This window comes from Vipera berus (assembly GCF_964194415.1).
Source record: "Vipera berus genome assembly, chromosome: 1".
NCBI classification, from domain to species: Eukaryota; Metazoa; Chordata; class Lepidosauria; order Squamata; family Viperidae; genus Vipera; species Vipera berus.
Window position 1 is genome coordinate 31,776,933 of NC_138202.1, and position 22,061 is coordinate 31,798,993.

Sequence of the window (22,061 nt, forward strand, 5' to 3'; positions counted from 1 at the left end):
CTGTGTGCCACAAGGAAGGAGCACCTATAGAAAAGGCAGTTCTAGATTCCTCAACTGTACATGGCAACATTTCAGAAAAGCCTACTCTATCCAGTCTAGTAGGATGGGCATACAGGTTTTTAATGGGAGCCAGTGTAGCTCAGGTAATGGTGTAATGTGAACAAACCTAAGGGGACCCACACTGCTTGTGTTCTTGCATTCTGGGTCAGATATAGATTCCAGGTGGCCTTCAAGGGTGGTCCCATATACAGTACATTGCAGCATTCCAAATAAGAAGTGCTCAGTCTCCTTGAAGAGTGAGATGGGTGGCATATTAAATTTAATAAAGTGGCCAAGAAGTACTTGTGAACTAGGTGTCTCCATCCAAAAAAGAATGCAATTGACACACAAGGCAGATCTGTGCAAATCAGACATATTACCTGACCCCGAGGAGCCAAAAACCCAAAGTCACCCTATTTTGTAAAAAATAGTATTTGGATAGAAACACATAATAATCTTATCAAGGTTAAGTTGAAGTCAGTTCTTCCACATTCAAAACCTCACAGCCACCAGGCACTTGGTTAGCACTCCAACAGTATCACCTGGTCGGACCAGGGTGAAAATATGTAATAAGGTATCATCAGCATACCAATAATACTGTACTCCTTGTATGGGTGACCTCATCCAGCAGTTTAAATGTGGAGAAATGTGAGGCCAGAGCCCTGAGCACCCCTCACTGCAGGGCATAGGCCATGACCTCTCCCCATCACCACCACTGACTGGAACTGATCGTGAAGAAACACTGCAAAACAGCATTTTCCACTCTCAACACCCAAAACTTCAGATGGGAAGATGGGCAGCATGTAAATTTATTTAATTAATCTGGTTTAGAAACTTACTGTACCACAGTTGATGGTATCGAAAGCCGCTGAGAGATCCAGGAGAGCCAGGTCAGTTGCATCACCAGTCCCAAGCCCGCAGAGATCATCTTCAAACACAACAAATGCCATCTTACTATACACCAGTCTGGACCTGGCCTGAACTCAGGGTCCAAATAATTGATTCCATCCAGGGCCCTTTGAAGTTAAGTGCCAACTCACCTGCACATGTAATCAACAGGATTTCTGCACTTGCATCAGAGACAACTGATAAGAATGGCCCAGATTGTGAGTGTTTCAGTGTTACACACAGAGAAGTCAATAGAGATTTGTTAGTTTTATCAACTTTAGATTTATTGTTACAAGCCTTCAGCCAGTGGTAGGAACATGTCTGCATAACTGATGCATCTGTTGCTAAACAGCTACTAAACCAGGGTTGAAGAACCCTTTGATGGCAAGGGACCCTCAAGAGTTGTAGCTCAGGAACGTCTAGTGCAACACAGTTTCTCACCCTTGTCTTACACAAAGGCAACTGCAAGTTTAACTGAACTATTATTCTAAAAGTGAATCGTAGTACACAAAATAGTGCTCAATAGGTTATAGTTATAGTACCTGATTGTTCATCATAATAGAAACTAAGGACATGACTTCCCATATATTTATCACCATACTGAAAAATCTATTTTTGTAACAATTTCTCAGTTTTAAAATGACCGGGATATCAAAGTAAGGGAGATGCTGAAGTATCTAGCTCTAGTAGCAAGATGTACAAGTACAAACCAATTTGAATACAAGGGACTTATTCACCTACTTCAAGAAATGTTATCAGTATACCAGACTCTCTGTACCAAAATCAGCAGACTAATTTTTTTTTAATCCCATTTATATCCCGCCCTTCTCCGAAGACTCAGGGCGGCTTACAATTTAAAGCACAAATCAATGCGCTTAGCAATATGAAATGGTACCCTGAAGTTTAATAAAAAGAACCTAAACTACTGGTTTTTTTTACTAAGTGCTAGTTTTAAAAGCCAGGCTTCCAATATGAAAAATAGGAAATATAGCTGTATAGAAATGATGACAGCAGGTACCAGGATTGCTTGGGGAAAAACATAGCAAAAAGTGAATGCTCCCTTATTTCTGCAGTGCTAACAGAAGCAACTTATTTCAATGTGCACACATGCTCATAAATGGCTATCAGCCATTGAGTTTGCCTGCTACTCAAATATGTTAAAACAAGAATAACAAAATAAGCATTTGCTTTCAATGCTATACAACAGGACAGTTGAGCAACACAAACCAAACGTTTCCAGATTTTTTTCTTCGCATGTATGTAATGAGAAGGACCTCTCTTGTACAGCTTAAGTGTATTATGCCTATTTTAGGGCGCACAGTACAGCTAGTCAATCTCATTACAACATAAAAATTATGATGGGAGGATCTTCAGGTCACATTAAACAGGTTCACGAGCCACAGCGTGCCTTTCTACAGCAAGAGGAGAGATCAAGATTTAAGGATAGATATAAAAATTCTTGAAAAAAATCAAATCAAATGCAAACTTACAAGAGTAGACAATGGGCCGTAACACAAATTAGTACATTTCCCTGCCAGGATAGTTGGTAAGACTTACTAGTGGAATTGCAGCTGATTAAAAAAAAGCAAACATAACAGGCAGGAACATACACTATGTATTCTAGGTATCATATCTGTCTCAAAGAGTTTAGAGGAAGAGTGATTGGGCACACAAATAGCACAACACATGTTTCTAAAACGGCACAATTAAAAGGGTTTTAAAAATGTCAGCAAAAGAGCAAGAGTGACCACAGCACATTTGCCATCTCTGAAAGCATACTTCTGGTTTGTTCATTTAGTGATTTATCCATTAGTGACATCATGACCCAAACCATACTCATATCTATAAAATAAAATACATGGATGGAGCACATTTCCCCCAAAAGACATTTCTTTTTAAAATTTGTTTACAAAAGTGATACAATGACAAACATTTCCATTAGCAAACATTACTGCTAAATATTTTCATTCTTAAACTTTGTGCAGTAAAAAACCTCTTTTTTTGTGAAACTGTTATATATTGCATATTTGCACTGGATGGAGTCTTCTTCAGGAACAAGTTATAAGTGAACAGATGATTCTGTCTTGGCTCAGGAGTTACAGATAGCTGTGCAAAACAAAAGAAAGTAACTGTATACTACTGATCTATTACATGCCAGCATATATTTGACATAGATCTGCTGCTAATAATAGTTTGATGACAAATGCATCCTAAGAGATATCCCACCCCAAGTTTTTTTCTGTGAATACTACACGAACATATTCTATCTCTACTCACATCAAATCCCATTGAACAATTGAAGGGTCCTTAAAACTGGGATTTTGATTATCTGAAACATACTAATTGCCAAATGCAATAGAACAGGTATGTATAAGAGCAAATGCCTCTAGATCAGACATGTCAAACTCGCGACGTCACATGACATCACGCGACGTATCGGAGCTTTTTCGCCATTGTCGGCAATGGGATGGGCGCAGTTTCTTCATGACACGTCCAGCCCACAGGCCGGCAGTTTGACACCCCTGCTCTAGATGCTGCTTCCTGGCCATGCAGGGCCAGGTGTCAGTTCTGTGGACATTAAATATAGAGGCTTCTCTCATTTACTCACATAAGAGAAATTTGCAAAGTCCATAGAGCTTAACGTATACAAGGGTGCAGGGGCTCTTAAGACTATAAAGATAACCAGTGAAATGCTTCCTATTGCTCCCTGTAAGAAGTGAGTGGCATGTGCTTCAGCCACCAGAATCAATATAAGTTTTGGCTGTGAAAATCAAGTCTGTATAGCACTAATAAAAGAAACCCCAGGCATAAAAATGTTTTCTGTATTTAAGGCTGCCAATATGTGTGGAGTCCTTGGTGTTCTCTCAAATTGGTTTGTTTGCAGATGTTTCATTACCAAGCATTGTCAGTGCAAGTGAATGGGGTTTGCTCCCTATTTATATACAATAACTTGCCCTGCCAATGTTGTGTGTGGTTTTCTCTTTGGTAGTTCCCTGATTACAGTATTCCTTGATTAGGGATCTTTCTGCTTGACTGTTTGCCTAGTGTTAATCCATACTTATATGCCAATAAGGTTTGGAAAACAGAAGAAACATGAAGAAACAAGACTTCATAAGCTCACTTCATTCCTATTCTTACCTTGGTTTGAATTAGTGCTTTACAAGTGCTAAGGTTGAATTTGTCAACACCGGAATCTTCATTTTCTCTGTTAGTTTTTTCCAAAATACTGACCTTAAATTCTGGAACAGCCTAATAAACAAGAATATCATGTAAAGAACTGTGACTTTATCGTATAATGCATTGTGTGAATCATCTTGAGATTGATCCCATATTGGGCCCTATAAACTAGAATCTTCAAGATGAAGTACTGCCATTGTGAATTTCACAATGTTGTAAAGCACAGGCAGGAAATATATGCACAATTGCAACATTGGGAAGTACAGAAAATTTCAGTAGATGACAAAAAGAGAAAACCAGAGACAAAATTGCGCCAGTGGCAATATAGAGTAAAATCTCCTCTGGAACTTGGAGCCTGATATCCAATCATTTTTATAGATAAAAATATTTCCCAAGTGATCTTCGTAGAGAGGTTTTGTTTTGCTTTGCCTTATATTTTTTAGGAAAATAGCAATATATATAATTTTCAGTTTTTCTCCAACTGCATTCCTCAAGGGAATGTTACATTATAACATAAGGGCTGAATTCATATATAATTTTACATGCACAAAACACAACTGCTATGTTCATATAAAATACCCAAACAAGCCTTACTTGTATGTGTGTTTCTGTTATTTATTGGTTGATTTCACAGTGAGTATATAAGCCATTTCAATGGAGACCCAGTTTGGTAGTGGCTAAATGCTGGATAATGGTATAGGGTTTCCTGCCTGAGCAGGGGGTTGGACTAGATGACCTCCAAAGTCCCTTCCAACTTTATTTTTATTTATTTATTTTTTTTTATCATTATTATTATTATTATTATTATTATTATTATTATTATTATTATTATTATTAGGCATCTTCTCTTCCTTTAGGCATGAAAACCGACTGAATGACTCTGGGTCAGTTTCTCACCCCAACCATGTCACAAAATTGTTGTTAAGGGAGAAAAGAAGAGCATGAATATTATGTACATACTGTACACTGCCTTGAGTTGACCAAAAATAAAAATGAGATTAAAAAACTAATATTGTAAAAAATCTAATACTCTAATAAAATTTGTAGCATATATACACTCCATCTCTAGCAGGTTAAAACAACAGCAATATTTACGCATCATGAATGCTACTGCACCATGAGAAATTATATCAGAGAATGTTTGCCATGGCACAGTAGCATTCATGACGACTGAATATTCCTGTTATTTTAACCTGCTAACCACACTGTTTTAAATACACTGCAAGCAGATGACATCCACATCATTCCCTAGTCAAGGGTAAGCAACCTTGGCTCTTTTATGACTCGTGAACTTCAACTCCCAGTATTCCTGAGTCAGCATGGCTGGGTCAGAAATTCTGGGAGTTGAAGTCCACGAGTCATAAAAGAGCCAAGGTTGCCTACCCCTCCCCTAGTAGCTTCTTAGAACAACCAGATTTTAATGCCCTTCCTAAATTCCAAAAGAACTGGAGTTGCTCTAAAACAGGGGTCCTCAAACTTGGCCCTTTTATGACTTGTGGACTTCAACTCCCAGAATTCCTCAGCCAAGAAGGAAGAGAGATACCACAGTAAGAAATGTTTGAGGGGCTCTGACAAGACTACTCTCTAGGAGCGCACACTGAAAGAGCCCTCTGATTGTATAGAATAGGCAGATCCCATTGGGCACAGGTGATCCCAAAGACACCCAGCTCCTAAGCCATGTAAAGTTTTATAGTGTCGTGACTAGCTCAAACTCTGATGAGGAAACTGACAACAAGCAGCCAGAATTACCAAATGAACTGCCTCTTGGGCAATTGCAGACAGAAGACTGCACCACCTAGTACCCAGCTGCCGGTCTTGAGAAATGAGGAATCTGAGCTGCTGTGCCCTCTCAGAGCAAGATCTGGCTGTGTGGGAGAGCAGAGCAAAGGCAATCTGTGGGGCTTCTCATAAGAAAGGACCCTCGTTCCTCCAAACGAGCAACATCGGGGTTGCTTCTCTTTAAGAAGAGCAGCAAGCTCAAACCCTCAGTTGTCTGTTTGTTAATCTAGTCTCTCTGTGCCTTGCTTTTCATCTTGAAATCTTGTGACTGTGACTCTGTCCCAGACTGGCTGACAAATCTGCTATGACATTTGGACCCTTGGACTTCACAGGACCACTATTGTCTCTGCTGTCCCTTGCTGAGACAAGCTTGATGGACTTTGGGGGCCACGATTTCTTATCTGTGTGTTTGCATGTTCATTTCCTTTCCTGCTTATTTGTTTGAGAATTTGCTATGCTAGTAAAATTTGCAAAACACACTAGTGTTTGTGATCCTGTGGCCCAAGACAGGAGATATAGATACAGAGATAACTACCAACACTTTAATTGAAAGCCCATCAGTAGATTTATGAAAATAGTGGTGTTACATGGGCAAACGCTTATTACCAGATTTAAACATCTTTTGAATAACAAATAACAGAGTTGGAAGGGACCTTAGAGGTCTTCTCATCCAACACCTTGCTATACCATTTCAGACAAATGGTTGTCCAATATCTTCTTAAAAATCTCCAGTGATAGAGTACCCAAAACCTCTGAAGGCAAACTGTTCCACTGGCTGATTGTTCTCACTGTCAGGAAATTTCTACTTAGTTCTAGGTTGTTTCTCTCCTTGATTAGTTTCCATCCATTGGTTCTTGTCTTGCCTTCCGGTGCTTTGGAAAACAGGATGACCCCCTCTTCTTTGTGGCAACCCCTCAAATATTGGAAAACTGCTATCATGTCACTAGTCCTTCTTTTCACTAGACCAGGGGTCGGCAACCTAAAAAAGGAAAAGAGCCACTGGGAACCGGTTCCATCACAAATTAAAAAAAGTGGGAGCCGCGTGCGTGTGTCCATGCACGCGCATGCGCAAAAAAATGTTTTGCGCATGCGCAAATGTTTTTTTGCGCATGCGCGGACGCACACGGTTGCCATTTTTTAAAAAAAGTGAGATGGAACCGGTTCCCGGTTGCCCGACGGCGACGGCCCGTCTGCAAAGCTGCCGCTTTCAGCAGCTTTGCAGACGGGCCGCGGCAGCTTCCTCAAAGAGCAGCGCCCCTGCCCATTCTGAGAGGTGCGCGCGCACCTCTCCGAACGACCGGAGGTGCGCGCGCACCTCCCCAAACCTTTGGAGAGGTGCGCGCGTACCTCCGCGCGAACGGGCAGAGGTGCCGCTCTTTGAGGAAGCTGTAGTGGCCCGTCTCCGAAGCTGCCGCTTTCGGCAGCTTTGCAGACGGGCCGCTACAGCTTCCTCAAAGAGCAGCGCCCCTGCCCATTCTGAGAGGTGCGCGCACACCTCTCCGAACGACCGGAGGTGCGCGCGCACCTCCCCAAACCTTTGGAGAGGTGCGCGCGTACCTCCGCGCGAACGGGCAGAGATGCCGCTCTTTGAGGAAGCTGTAGCGGCCCGTCTCCAAAGCTGCCGCTTTCGGTTTGGGGAGGTGCGCGCGCACCTCCGGTCGTTCGGAGAGGTGCGCGCGCACCTCTCAGAATGGGCAGGGGCGCTGCTCTTTGAGGAAGCTGTAGCGGCCCTTCTGCAAAGCTGCCGAAAGCGGCAGCTTCGGAGACGGGCCGCTACAGCTTCCTCAAAGAGCGGCATCTCTGCCCGTTCGCGCGGAGGTACGCGCGCACCTCTCCAAAGGTTCGGGGAGGTGCGCGCGCACCTCTCCAAACGGGCGGTGCCACTCTCCATTTGGAGAGGTGCGCGCGCACCACTGCCCGTTCAAAGAGGTGCGCGCGCACCGGGCGGCTGGGAGCCGCAGGAGACGGCTCAAAGAGCCGCATGCGGCTCCGGAGCCGCGGGTTGCCGACCCGTGCACTAGACATACCCAATTCCTGCAACTGTTTTTCATATGTTTTAACCTCCAGCCCCCTAATTGTCTTTGTTGCTCTTTTCTGCATTCTTTCCAGTCTTTACATCTTTGTTATAATATGGCGACCAAAACTGTATATAGTATTGTAAGTGTGATCTTACTAAGGCTTTACAAAACACTTCTAATATTTCATATGAACTTGATTCTATCCCTCCGTCAATGTCACCTAGGATTTCATTGGCTTTTTTGGCTGCTACCACATGCTGCTGGCTCTATATAAATGACTGTCCACTAGGACTCCAAGATCGTTCTCACAGTTACTGCTATTGAGCCATGTTTCACCTAATCTATACCTGTACATTTGGTTTTTCTTAGCTAAGTGTAAAACCTAACTTTACATCCCAGGTATCTCTTCACTGAAGATTAAATGAGGATAGAAAGGCTGCTATGCAAACATGAACAAGGGGAAAATCAGTTTAAAAAAGAAGAAAATTCCTTAGATTTTAGAAGAGTATTTAAAAAGAGTACTTTTTATAAATTTACTAACCCTCTGTGTTGTTTTGGGGTATCAGATCATATCATTTTCATTTCGTTAAGAGTCAGAATTATGCAGTAGTTTTTTATACGTAATTTTAGAAGGAGCAGTGTATGTAGACTCAGAGTATCTACAAGCAGAGCCTGAGACCTCTGATCTTTCACCTGATGGGCTTAGCTGTGCCATCACACAGTTCAAATTTTTTGACAGAAACACAAAGTTTTTATTCCCATCCATCATTTTTGAGCTCTTACTGAACCATCAACAAATTCCAGTATTCATTTTGTAAAAAAGGGGGAAAAAACCCATCAAAACCTGATATAAACTTTTAGTTCTGTAAATTTATGGAAACATACATACAGGATATTTTCTAACAAGTGAAATATGAAGATTCAGTTGAACAATAGCCTTATAGCAAAGTATCTATTAAGATACAAATACAAATACTATGAATGTTCTAGAAAGTATTACTGAACACTACCTTTTGATTAGCATTGATTCCAAGCACAGCTAAAAGATTTTCTTGACAATGAAATTCATTTTGATGGCATCTTAAATCAGAAGGGCTATTGCACTGAGTAAGAGTTTTCCATAGATTTGCTGAGTCAAGGCTTTAAAGGAAATACAATTCAGATTAATGCAAGGTAAACATCCACCATATTTCTTGCTTGCATGTCAGATCAGCTCTATAAAGATAGCAAACATATTGCCCATACTTAAGTTACATATTAGGTATGTAGCCTTGGTGGAGCAGTGGACTAATGCCTCCTTAAGTAACACCAGCTGCCTGCAATTAGTGCAGGTTCGCATCCCACCAGGCTCAAGGTTGACTCAGCCTTCCATCCTTCTGAGGTAGGTAAAATGAGGACCCAGATTGTTGGGGGCAATTAAGCTGACTTTGTAATAATGCCGCTTGGGGTGTGTGTGAAAGCCCTAATAAGCAGGCATATGCATAGAATGAAGGCTACTGCTAAGCTTGTAAGCCACCCTGAGTCTTCGGAGAAGGGCGGGATATAAATGGAATTAAAATAAAAAATAAAATAAAAAAATATGAACTCTTACCAAACAGAAGACGTGGATCATGATTAACTAAATCAAAAGAACATCAATTTCTGACAGCAAATTTAACATTTCATTCTATGTTACTTAAAAAATAATCAGACATAAAGCCCCTTTCAATGAATCCCAGTTTTATAAAGGGATATAAGACTCTACAATTCTTAGTAATCTTGGGAAAACTAAGATAAAGTAACATATGATGGCAATTCAGAAATAAACCTTAATTTGGTTATCAATGACAGACACTTGCAGATACAGAACTTTTATCATAACACATTAGAAAACTACATTACATTACTTTTTGACATAATTGCTATAATTGCAATTGGGGCACATTTCATAACGTCTTACAAGGTTTGAAATTCCTTAGAAGTCGTCGCTTCGTGCCAAATCTGGGCTATGGAGGGGTGTGTGTGATCAAAAACATCCCAAAGGAACTGCTTCAAAATTTCTTGGTTGCGTCTGGTACTGTGCAGGTGAGCATTATTGTGAACCAACACCACACCAGAAGTCAGCATGCCCCGAGGCTTGTTATGGATGGCTCATCGTTTTTGCAATGTTTCACAGTCGACTTCTGAATTGATGGTTGAATGATGCTCCATGAACTTCACCAGCAGTACTTCCTTAGCATCTTCATATTTGGTGGGATTTTCTGTGTGGTGTGGTGTTGGTTCACAATAATGCTCCCCTGCACACCGCTAGATGCACCCAAGAACTTTTGAAATAGTTCTGTTGGGATGTTTTTGATAACCCCCCCCATAGCCCAGATTTGGCGCCAAGTGACTACTACTAAGGATTTCAAACCTTGTATATTTGCCCGCAGCTGAATGTTATACATTTAAAACCAAAATATCAGCTACTTTTTATGTGTTTTCATCTCAGTAATCCTAGGAAGCATCTTTAGGTACAATCTGAAATCACAATACCAAATAGAGACTCACTTGAGTGTTGGCAACCTCCTCCCATCTTCCTTCCCTATATGTTGCTTGCCAAAGAGATCAGGAGTTTTGAAACCTGTTTGTTTTATGACTTCTGAATTAATTTAATAAAATACTGTCATTTTATCGAGACAGTATTGATCTTTCACTTATCGGCCAAAAAAGGAGTATTTGTAGGGAGCATTTCTCATCCCTTTGTTGTAAGATATAATGCTCTACTACAGGGGTCTTCAACCCTGGTCCTTTTATGACTTGTGGACTTCAACTCCCAAAATTCCTCCTCTGGGAGTTGAAGTCCACAAGTCATAAAAGGACCAAGTTTGAAGACCTCTGCTCTACTCCTATTGAGTGTTACTTGAAAACTAAAAAGTTGGAGGACAGCATGCTTCAAGCTTGTATATCAGCTAAGGAGCTGGGTGACTTTGAGGCAGTCATTCTCTCAGCCCAATCCACCTCACAGATTTGTTGTTTTAGGGAAGATAGGAGGAGGAAAGTTGTTGGCTATTGTGTGCTGCCTTGAGTTATTTGTAAAAAATAATAATAAAGACAGGATACAAATAAATAAAGGCCACCCATTGTTTTCCAGCAAGAATGCAAGTGAAGAAAGATTGGCTAAACCGCTAACATATTCAGATAACTCTCGACTTTATAGTGGCTTGTGTGACTTTTCTATTTAGTTTTTAAGACAACAGAACAGACCCTTACTTCATTATGCAAGCAGAAAGAGTTGTCTGAAAATTGGGTTAAAATAACAGTAAATAAACAAACACCATCTTCCAGTTTTTAAATGAATTTTAAATTCTTTTCTGAATATTACATTTGCTGGCATTTTCAGAAAACTGATCTTCTTCTGTAAATGCATGCATTATTAATGACAAAAGAAATCTTACCAAGCTTGTTTCTCTGTACATTCAGGAATGTCTGCATCTTCTCTTTCTGGGTGAAGCACTTGTTTCAATGTACTTATTTTATCACAGCACTGTGGTACTGGGATTTCAGGAAAACTCTGTTTAACAGTATCTTCAGAACTGATGACAACCTAAAGAAGTATATATTGCAAGAATGTAGTAGTATGTTGATTTATAGAGAAGAAAAACAAAGTTTATTAACTTTAAAAACTACAGGTTATTCCTTCTTCTCCATAGGAAACGTTTTTCTGCAAATCTTCAACAGTGAACTTTAGACTCATTTCAAAGATTTAAAAGTCATGTGGATTCCCAATTAACTATTCAGGAGAGGGGGGGGGAATCCTGAAAATCTAATGTACTACAGGACCAACAATCCAGCATTAAGTTCCTTATTCTTCAGCAAAATGTAGGATGCTATAGAAATTTAGTCACATTCTCATCTAATGTCCCCTTCTTTACAAAATATCCCTCTATACCTGGTGCTGTATTTTTCAGCAGAAATTCTTATATGTAAGCATTTATTTTTCTCATAGAACCACAACCAACATTGCTTGTAAATCAGGTTCACCTTGACATACTAAGATTCTTGGTATTTTACTAAGGTATAAATTCTGTACAATTAATGATTTCAGTGCTAGGATTTTGGTACCATTTTTCCTTTTCACCTTCTCCACATTTCCTGCATTTGCCACCAAACTATGTGATTTTTATATTTCTATGTTTTATTCTACTATAGTTTTAATAAGAAAAGAGTTCTCATTTCCCCTTATTATATTCAAGGACATCTTGGATTTTAGAAAAAGGCAAGCATACTTCCAAATGCCAAATTCAGTATGTGTAATGTACAATGGTTTGGTTTTCTTAATGAAAACCAAACCATTGTACATTTACACATTAAGAAAACCAAGATCATGACATCCAGCCCTCTCAATTCCTGGCAAATAGATGGGGAAGAAATGGAGGTAGTGACAGATTTTATTTTCCTGGGCTCCAAGATCACCACAGATGAGAACTGCAGCCAAGAAATTAAGACCCTTGCTCCTGGGGAGGAAAGCTATGACAAATCTAGACAGCATACTAAAAAGCAGAGACATCACCCTGCCAACAAAAGTGCGTATAGTCAAGGCCATGGTTTTCCCAGTTGCAATGTATGGCTGTGAAAGTTGGACCATAAGAAAGGCTGAGCGCCAAAGAATTGAGGCCTTTGAACTATGGTCCTGGAGAAGACTCCTGCAAGTCTCTTGGACTGCAAGGCAATCAAACCGGTCAGTCCTAGAGATCAACCCTGACTGCTCTTTAGAAGGCCAGATCCCGAAGTTGAAACTCAGATACTTTGGCCACCTAATGAGAAGGAAGGACTCACTGGAGAAGAACCTAATGCTGGGAAAGATTGAGGGCAAGAGAAGAAGGGGAAGATAGAAAATGAGGTGGCTGGATAGAGTCACTGAAGCAGTAGGCGTGAGTTTAAATGGACTCCAGAAGATGGTAGAGGACAGGAAGGCCTGGAGGAACGTTGTCCACGGGGCCACAATGGGTCGGACATGACTTCGCAACTAACAACAATAACAATGTACAATGGCACTAACTAGCCTAAGTTTGCATATACACTGAGGAAAGCTGAGTTCTCTGGAAAAAGGTCTTAGAGTCATGGAGGAAAGAATCATAAAGACTTTGACACAATGTAGCTGAGAAGTTAACAAATTCCACACCAGGGATCCTTCAGCAAGGGATGGCCCAGTGGTAGCCTCGCAAATACGTACTCTTCTTGCAATCCTGTAGGAGGCTCCATTTTTAAGGGGGCTCCATTTTCCCTTAAAAACAGAGGTTTGCAAGGGATTGTGAGAAGAGCACCTGCTTGCTGCCTCTGTAGGAAAGCTGAGCTTCACATCAGATCAGCTGGGCACCTCTCTCAAAAGCTGCAAAAGCAGAAAGCTAAGTTGGATGCTGCTGAACCTTGGAGGTGGTTGAGGAAAAGGCTAGTCCTGCAAGTCCTGAATGGCTGGATGGGAAGCAAGCCCAAGGCCTGCAGGGATCCCAAAGGGTGGGAAGTGGAGTACAGGGTATCTCCAAGGAGTGGGGGAGGTCTTGGGAGACCCAGAGCAGGTGAGCTGGCCTAGGGCTAGGCCTTCCCAGCCCTGAGGACCCTATGATCCACATAACAACAGCCTTGGGGAGAACAGGGGTAAAGGTCATTAAGCAAGGTATTAACAACCCTCATGACTAGCAACCATAATGAGCATGCTACATTACAGTCCTAATTCAAGGACTACCTGTATACATATGAGCTTATGTATATTTTCCAGATTAATGAAGAGCAATGATTTATCACATTTAGCTCAGTTGTGCTATACTAGCTATGCAGAAAAGTAAAATAAACATACACTTAACTGCATCATGAACTAATATGTTGTCTTAGTGCAATGACAAATATTTAATGTCTGTATTATAAAAAAAATACAGTGTTAAACATGAGAAAAAAGAAAGGGAGCCTGAGCAGAAAATTGATTGGCCATGTCAATATTTACCTTCATTGTAGCTTTAGCAATTGTTTCTTTTTTGTATCCAACTGCTTTGGAAAGAACTTGTCTGAATGAGGTAGTGGAATGAGTGTCATTGATATCCATACCATTTGTATGTGACACCTTTTCATTTATCTTCTCCAAAGGTTCTGGAATGTTACTCAAGTTCACCAGCTTGACCTCACTGAAACCTTCAAAATCACCCCAAGTATTGCTGGATTCCACTGTGCTGATATCCTGAAGAGTCTCCAGTGATCCTTCATCAATTGTTCCATCATCACTCTTGCTGTGAATTTTTTTCTGAACCAGTTCCATTTCTAGGGATACATCCAGATTTCTGTTTTGGTTTAAATGATGGCTTCCAGTTCTACAGCTGTACTCACTTGGTGACATGGCATACTTCTCTGTAGAGAGAGCTTTTAAACATGACTGGTTTTCTCCTTCCACACTACTATTTATTTGCAGTAAATTCTGCCCTTGCATTTTAGCTATTGTAACAAGGAGGAATCACTTATTAACATCAACAAAAATGTTACTGGGATACAATAAATCCATTAACATTAGGAAGGTACAGTGAAACACTTCGTTGTATCTCGAATAGTTTGCAATAATGTTGTGAAGCAAACCAGCATCAACAATGCCTGTTTTCAGTCTTGCATTAAATCCAGATTTCAGTCTGCAAAAGAAAGGTTATAAATAAAGACCCCTGATAATAAGGTAAGGTTCACAAAAGATAAGCTGTCAGGCAAGAGAAAGGTTCATGCTTTGCCAAATAAATTCCAATGTGCTTAAAAACTTTTTAAAAAAAAAAAAACTTAACCTGCAGCAGCCCAGGTCTATGCCACTTGCTTTGCATGTAGTCCTTGACTTACCACAACTGGGAACAGAATTTCTATTAAAATGACAAAATCATTAAGTGAGTCGTGTCTAATTTTACCAAATTTTTTTGCCATGATTGTTAAGTGAATCATATTTGCGTGTTTGAAGTCCTCTGAGAAGGTCATAAATGGCAATAAGATGATCATGAGATGCTGCAACCATCATAAATAACATCATAAATACGTGACAGTTGCCAAGTGCCCAAATTCTGATCACGTAACTGTGGAGAGGCTGCAATGGTCATAAATGTGATGACCAACTGTAAGTTGCCCTTTTCAGCACAGTTCCAACCTCAAACAATCATTATATAAATGGCCGTAAGTAGGACTATATATGCCCAAGATATGTTTCATCTAGATGTTTTTGCAAGGCTTGGAGCAAATAAATGTGCTATAGAACATGCCTACTCTTGTTTTTAGACATGTTTAAATACCCAGTGTTTTTCCTTGCACAGGAAAAATATGCTAAAATTAACAATGAAATGCTTTTATAATAATTTAATAATTATATTTGTAAGTAACACTAAAAATATTGAGGTATCCTTTGCAATTAATATATTTGTCATATAGGTTTTTTAGAAAGACAAGAAAGAAAACCTTTACCTGCTGAATAATTCAAATAATCCTTTGCACACTATTGCACTTTATTGCAAAATAACTTAATCTGATAAGGAATATCACACATAAAACAACTACAGTGCATATATAAAGAACCAAATTCATTTCAAATGCATGCTTGACCTCTTGCCTAACAGTCACTAAATCACTTTTAAAAATATCTCAGGTGTTTATACAAGGCAATTTAAGACATTTTGACATTCTTTGTGCATAGTAATAATTTATCTATTTGAAAAATGTCCCAAAGATATGATATGCAGAACCTGCCTCAAACAGAACAGTGTTCAATAAAATCAGATTTTAAATTGTAAGTCAGATTAAAATGTAATCATAATAGGCAGTTGGTGTAGTGGTTATGGCACCATGCTAGAAACCAGAAGACTGTGAGTTCTGCCTTCAGTTCAAAGCCAGCTGGGTAACCTTGGTCCAGTCACATTTAGCCTAGAACAGGGGTAGGCAACCTTGGCTCTTTTATGACTCGTGGACTTCAACTCCCAGAATTCCTCAGCCATGGCTCAGATAATCAGATAATAATGGCTGGCTCAGGAATTCTGGGAGTTGAAGTCCACGAGTCATAAAAGAGCCAAGGTTGCCTATCCCTGGCTTAGAAAGAAGCAGGCAATGGCAAACTACTTTCCAAAAACCTTGCCAAGACAGACTAATCCAGGAAGTCACCAAGAGCCAATGGTGACTAAAAGGTACACACACGCGCACACATGCACAGAGGAAATGATAGAAAGGAATTGAATAATACATACATATTACATATTATGTAATTATGTATATACATGAATTGTAAGAAATCACCTTATTTTCACTGCAATTTCATCCTGGGAAGACTTCATTTCTAAATCTCAGTTTCAAACGTTCTGTGCAGAGTATTCCTATTATAAAATCCAGTAAATCCTTCTACTGATATAACAACTATCTTTCTTTCTGGAAGTAGAAGAGAAATACCACGCCCTCTTCCCAAAACCTTCTGTGTATCATTAAAACAGACTAAAGCTGTTTCTCAACTTTGGCAACTCTAGGATGTGTGGACTTCAATTTCCAGAAGTTGCGAAACATTGTACTAAAGAAAGAAACCCACAGCAAATATTGAGGGTGCAAAGAGATCTACGGAGCAGAGCAGCATTAAATTTTTTATTTTTGGTGGTTAAAGTAGTTCCACTATAGGAAAACTGCATTTTTTTCATATTTACCTAGAGTTAAGTCTGCTGAATGGGACTTGATTTCAATAAACAACACTGCAGTCCTTGCCACCTAGGATAATTTTCTGCTAAAAACCATATTTCATCCCATAAATTCTGTAAGGACGAGTATTGCTTAAAGAACTAATAAGGCCACAATTGAAATGTATTGTATATTGTTAGTTGTTATATGAGAAGAAATATAGGTAATAAAAATGGTCTCCAAGGGGGGAGTGCACTGTAGTATTTGTATTTTTATATTGTTTTTTATTTATACTTATATGTATTATGTTTGTATTATTTGTATTTGAATAATTTTTTTTAAAAAAAAAAGAATATGCCCAAAGTATGTGTGAGGGTGTGTACCCACATATCTTTGTCTTAATTAGATCTGGAAAGCAATGGTTCACATATTTTGCTTGCTCGTTTTGCTGGCAGTTTAATGTTTGTTTATTCAGTAAACCATGGTTAGGCAAATTACAATTTAGTACAATGGGAAAATCATCCCAAAGATGCTTTTTCATGAGGCAACTAGACTTTGTTTTTCTTTGAAGACGTTTCGCTTCTCATGGGAAAATCAGATAATATATTGGTGTTCAGATTCTTTAGGAACAGGTCAGTTGCATTCAGTTCTGAAACTTGTATTTAGAAGATAACTGGGCGAATATATAATAAAAGATATGATCTAGAAAATTAAAGAGATTAGCAACATACTTCTTAGTCTATATGATCTTGAAAGCTAGCATTCCTATTTTTCTTATTTGTATTTTTACATGATGGAATTTACTCATTCATCTAAGCATAATAGCTATTCAAATCTAGACATCTGATTTACAGAAATAAAACTGAATAAAAAGAACAGAAGTGTTTCCAAACACTCTCCAAAAAAAATACACTGAAAAATCTTAATTACTTAAGGCCGAGTACCTTTTCTGAGCTGGAAAAAAGACTTAATCTAGTCAATTCACAGACCTGCCATTTATTCTAACAATAATCTAATGTGAAATCAGTGGCTGTATCTGCAACAAACCATAATTCTTTCATATCTGAAGGACCACAGGCTGTTTTCTTCCGCAGTACATGAAACAATATTATTAATTGCACAAGCAGAGAAATCTTTTCATTGCATTAAGCCATATCTGATTTGTCTGCTTCTGATTTAACATGGCCCAGCCACTGTATTCTTAGTACAGCATTATATATAAATCAGATCACTTTATTTCATTCAACAACCCTCAATTAAAGGGTTAGTGCATTGTGCAGATTCAGTCATTGCCTTATAGATGAGCTTATATTTGGTTCTGGGATAGTGAAACATTTATACGCTCAATGTATTTAAGTGGCTATCCCCTGAAGTTTTTCAACCAAATTACTAGGTGTTTAAATGATGGAATCATTCTCCTATAAACACATAGAACACTGTAAAGTATAAATGAATCCAAGGATTATCAACAATGTTAAATAACAATTTGGCAACTTGCAATGATAAAAGAGTTTTCAGTGGAAAAAAAGAAAGGTATTTTGCTATCACTGTTAATAACAAGCTCTAAGACACCAGGGGTGTCAAACTCAATTTCATTGAGGGCTGCATCAGCATTGCGGTTGCCCTCAGGGGGGCGGGTGAGTGTGGCCAGTGGGCACGGCCTACTGGGTAGGCATGGCTGGAGTGCATGTGGCCTACTGGGTGGGCATGGCCAGCTCTACATCATTTGTGTCAAGGGTACCTATGGGGGCCTGGGAAGGAGTGGGACAGCTCTAAGGGTCTCTGGCAGAAGGAGATGGGACCGGGACAAGTGCCAAGGCATGGTCCACTGGAGGACCTCACTGTTCCTCTCAGGCCATACTAGGGGGGTGGGGGGGTCAAATGCCCAGCCCAGCCCTCAAGCACCCGCAGCACTAAGCCCAGCCCCACTTCCCAAGGGGGCGCCCAGCTGCACTTACCTTGTCAAGGCTGCTGCTGCTGTGCTTGCTCTCCTTAGCCTGTTTGCTCATGATGGGTATGAGGGCAAAGTAAAGAGGGAGGCCCACTCCCTCTCCATGTGAAGAGACCTGGCTTTGTATCCAAAGCTTCCTTAGCAATAGGATGGGAGACCCCCAGGGCAGCAGGGAAGGACTAAGGCAGGACTTCCCTCAGACCCTCCCTCTCCTTCCTTCCTTCCTTCCTTCCTTCCTTCCTTCCTTCCTTCGAGTGGTGGGAAAATATTTGAGATGAGGGAGGGAGAAAAACAGGCAAGAAACGCAGCTGAGGAAGTGTCATCCTTCATGAGGAATGAAGAAATGCACCATCGCCTGGAAGTGGCCAGCACATGGCCCTCGCCTACTTCACATATCAGGCTTGGTGGGCTCTGGGGAAGGGGATGCCATGAACAGCATGAGAGTCAATGTTACCTGTGCAATACTGCCCAGGCCCCAGCCTGCCCGGTTTTGGCAGGCAGCGGGGAGCTCTCCTCACAGTGCTGAGAGGCTGAGCCGGGTGGCTTGAATCTGAAGAGGAGCAATGCTGCCCAGCCACTAGCCTGCCCAAAGTAGGCAAGGCCATGTGCTGGCCACTTCCAGGCAATGGTGCATTTCTTCATTCCTCACAAAGGGTGATACCTGCCCAGCGCGCGCCCAGTGGGTGGAGCCGACGCGACAGCGGCCGGTCCCTTGCTGTTTCCAGATGGCCTTGTGGAGCTAAGACTGAATGCATTTCAGCATAGATGACCACCACGAAATTGTACATTGGCTCCCGGCCGGCCTGGGCTAGGGCCAAGGCAACGGAGCCCATTCCCTGTTTCCAGGGTGGATTCACAGGCCACATGAAACCACTTCACGGGCCAGATCCGGCCCCAGGGCCTTGTATTTGACATGTCTGCTCTAAGACAATGTTAGATAATATTTCTTTGCCTTGGAGAATTACTCATTTACCCCACCAAACAGCAGATATCAAGCAAAAAATAGCATACCTTTATTTTAAGAAAATAAACTTATGGAAGATTCTATACAAAATCTTCGGAATGTCTAATAAGCTAATGGTTCATTTGAATTAACAAAAACCTCATCCAATTATTCATAAAATATGTGTGTATGAATTTGAAAATTCAGTCAAAAAATCTTAAACACTGATGTTGCCTCCAAGAAAGGTGAAAGTTTCCTTCCAGCTTAGATATCAGTCCTGCTGCTTGTTACCCAGGAAGCAACACATTCTTTTATAAAGTAGCACCCACTTTATACTTTACACTGGAGGTGTTAACGACTGTGATTTAAAGTAGGGCATGGTGGGTAGATATGCAGAAATCTGTACTAAAATAAAAACAGTGTGATCATACCAATGTGTGCTACCAATCACATGGATGAATGCTTTCTTAATAATAATTCATATTAGTTTAAAAAGTCAGAAAACAATATAATGCAAGCTTCCATCTTCTCTACTGGAGTGGGTAAAAAGAACATCTTGCCTAGCAAGATTGAGGGAAGCTGCAGGAGGGGAAGACATTGAATAAAGTGGTTAGGCAAGATCAGGAAACCACTGCAGAGTGCCACTTCCAGATGTGAACTGAAATTCCATCTGCTCTAGCCATCTTGACCAATGGTGAACAATTACAAGAACTACAATCCAATAACATCTGGAGGGCCACATGTCTAAATGGATAGAGCTTTTTCTTTAGAGGTTTTTTAAGTCACACCATGCTATTTGGGGAATTCTGGAGGCCTACACATCTTAAAATAACAGAGATTGAGAAACACTGTTCTATGTTCTCCTGACTTGCTTCACACGCTGTCATTATGTTTTAAACTAGGAGATAAACAATGAAAACAAATGTTGAATTAACTGGAAAGTGTTAATTTCATCATATTATGGATATGCATTGAAGAAATTTTAATGAAGTCAATATTTGATCATTTAGGTTTAGTAGTTCTTTTAGGATTTGCGAAGTAGAAAAGCACCCATTGATTTTTAAAACAAATACAAAAAGCACCGTTAATGAGTGCATTTTAATTCTTGAGGGTATAGAACTGAAAAGCTAAAAATACAGCAGCTATAAAAGGACCAAAGCATCTCCCCTCAAAGCTCACCCACATTATACGTCTATTAAAAACAATTTTCTTTTCTAGTGTTATTGTTTACTGTAGAATTCAGTTGCCTTCCGAAATATGAATTAAATAATACTCAGAATTTGCTATCACTTCTATCTGCAAGCTGCCCGTAGATTCATCACCCAATGAGATACTATTTTTTGAAGCAGAAGTTATGTACATGTGCCTGATCATAAACCCAGTTTAATATACAGCATAATCCATACCGGAACACATTATCTTTAAAATATGGTTCACGTCACAAGCCAATAAGGACAAATTCCAGGAAAGAAAGGTGAAATTTATAAGGAAATCATGCTTCTAATCAAACTAAAATTGGTTTCCTCTCAAATACTGTGCTAATGTTCAGGGAGTTTAAACAAAAAATATGGCACCGCTTCACTGTGGTATCAACAAGGGAACATAAGATTATATCGTATAAATGCTGAATACGAGAATTCAGAGCAGAAGGCCTGAACCTAAAGTCAGGATCGAAATGCTAATGCAGCCCCCAATCTATAGGCTAAGGCAGGGGTCGGCAACCTCGGCTCTTTTATGACTCGTGGACTTCAACTCCCAGAATTCCTGAGCCAGCATAGCTGGCTCAGGAATTCTGGGAGTTGAAGTCCACGAGTCATAAAAGAGCCGAGGTTGCCTACCCCTGGGCTAAGGCAGCTATTCATCCACAACCAAGATTGCTTTGAGGATAAAATGAAATAACAAAGCACATCAATCTACGAGGGTTGGGTAAGAAAGTCGCTTCGCTAAGTGTCTCGCACTTACCGATGCAAAACATCCCTTCCTCCTGACAACAAGCTTCCTTTCTCCCACCTCCCTGGTCATCCCAAAAGCCGTTTCCTCCTAGAAAAGTGCTCGGGCTCTCGAGCTTAAGAGGCGAACGGGTCCCAGAATACCAAAGCTGAGGGGAACAGCGACACGAAAAACGGCGGAAAACAGCCACAACCCGTTAAAGGCCTTACCTGCTCCAGCCCGCGTACCTGCCTCCCCAACCGGCGGCGGCCCGGCGCCGACTAGAACGAAGGCGGAGCGGGGCGAACAGCAGGTGCCGGTTTGTGCAGCGGGAGAAGCCTGATTGGCTCATTAGCCAGAGGAGGCGGAGCTAGAACGCGTACTGAGCCTTTCCTTGGACACTCAAGAGAAAAACAAGACGGACTCCGGGAGGCTTGGCCTGCGGGTGCGGGTGAATGAAGGGAACGAGCGGAGCAGGGAGTAAAGCAGCGGGCTGAGTTTACTTCTTCGGGGCAGTGATTCCTCGCATTGTGCTCTACCAGCTGCCTTGCCACAGAGATGAAATAGAAACATGTAACTATTTTAAAATATTGGGGTACAGGATGGATTCTTTCTAGCTTCCCCAGGAGTCGCATTCAAGAGCTAGTGCAGGGGTCTTCAAACTTGGCCCTTTTATGACTTGTGGACTTCAACTCCCAGAATTCCTCAGCCAGCT

The 22,061-nt window shown here is 40.6% G+C and overlaps 1 protein-coding gene across 1 annotated transcript; it reads right to left on the bottom strand.

The window, feature by feature from the left end:
* Positions 1-1,133: 1,133 nt before the first annotated feature.
* Positions 1,134-21,617, bottom strand: CLBA1 (clathrin binding box of aftiphilin containing 1). The gene is made up of 6 exons (XM_081312974.1): positions 21,577-21,617; positions 13,861-14,530; positions 11,318-11,466; positions 8,912-9,041; positions 4,066-4,176; positions 1,134-3,033 (listed from the first exon to the last, which is right to left on the bottom strand). The coding sequence occupies exons 2-6, from the start codon at positions 14,335-14,337 to the stop codon at positions 2,866-2,868; spliced, it is 1,035 nt and encodes a 344-aa protein (XP_081169100.1). The 5' UTR covers positions 14,338-14,530; positions 21,577-21,617; the 3' UTR covers positions 1,134-2,865.
* Between the last annotated feature and the right edge of the window lie 444 nt (positions 21,618-22,061).

Bases quoted from the DNA above. Each gene is read 5' to 3' on its own strand.
- CLBA1 (XM_081312974.1), bottom strand. From the start codon at position 14,337: ATGCAAGGGCAGAATTTACTGCAAATAAATAGTAGTGTGGAAGGAGAA. The intron at 11,467-13,860 runs GTAAATATTGAC...ATACTTCTTTAG, and splicing joins TTGCTAAAGCTACAATGAAG to GTTGTCATCAGTTCTGAAGA. The intron at 9,042-11,317 runs GTAAGATTTCTT...TTTCCTTTAAAG, and splicing joins TGTACAGAGAAACAAGCTTG to CCTTGACTCAGCAAATCTAT.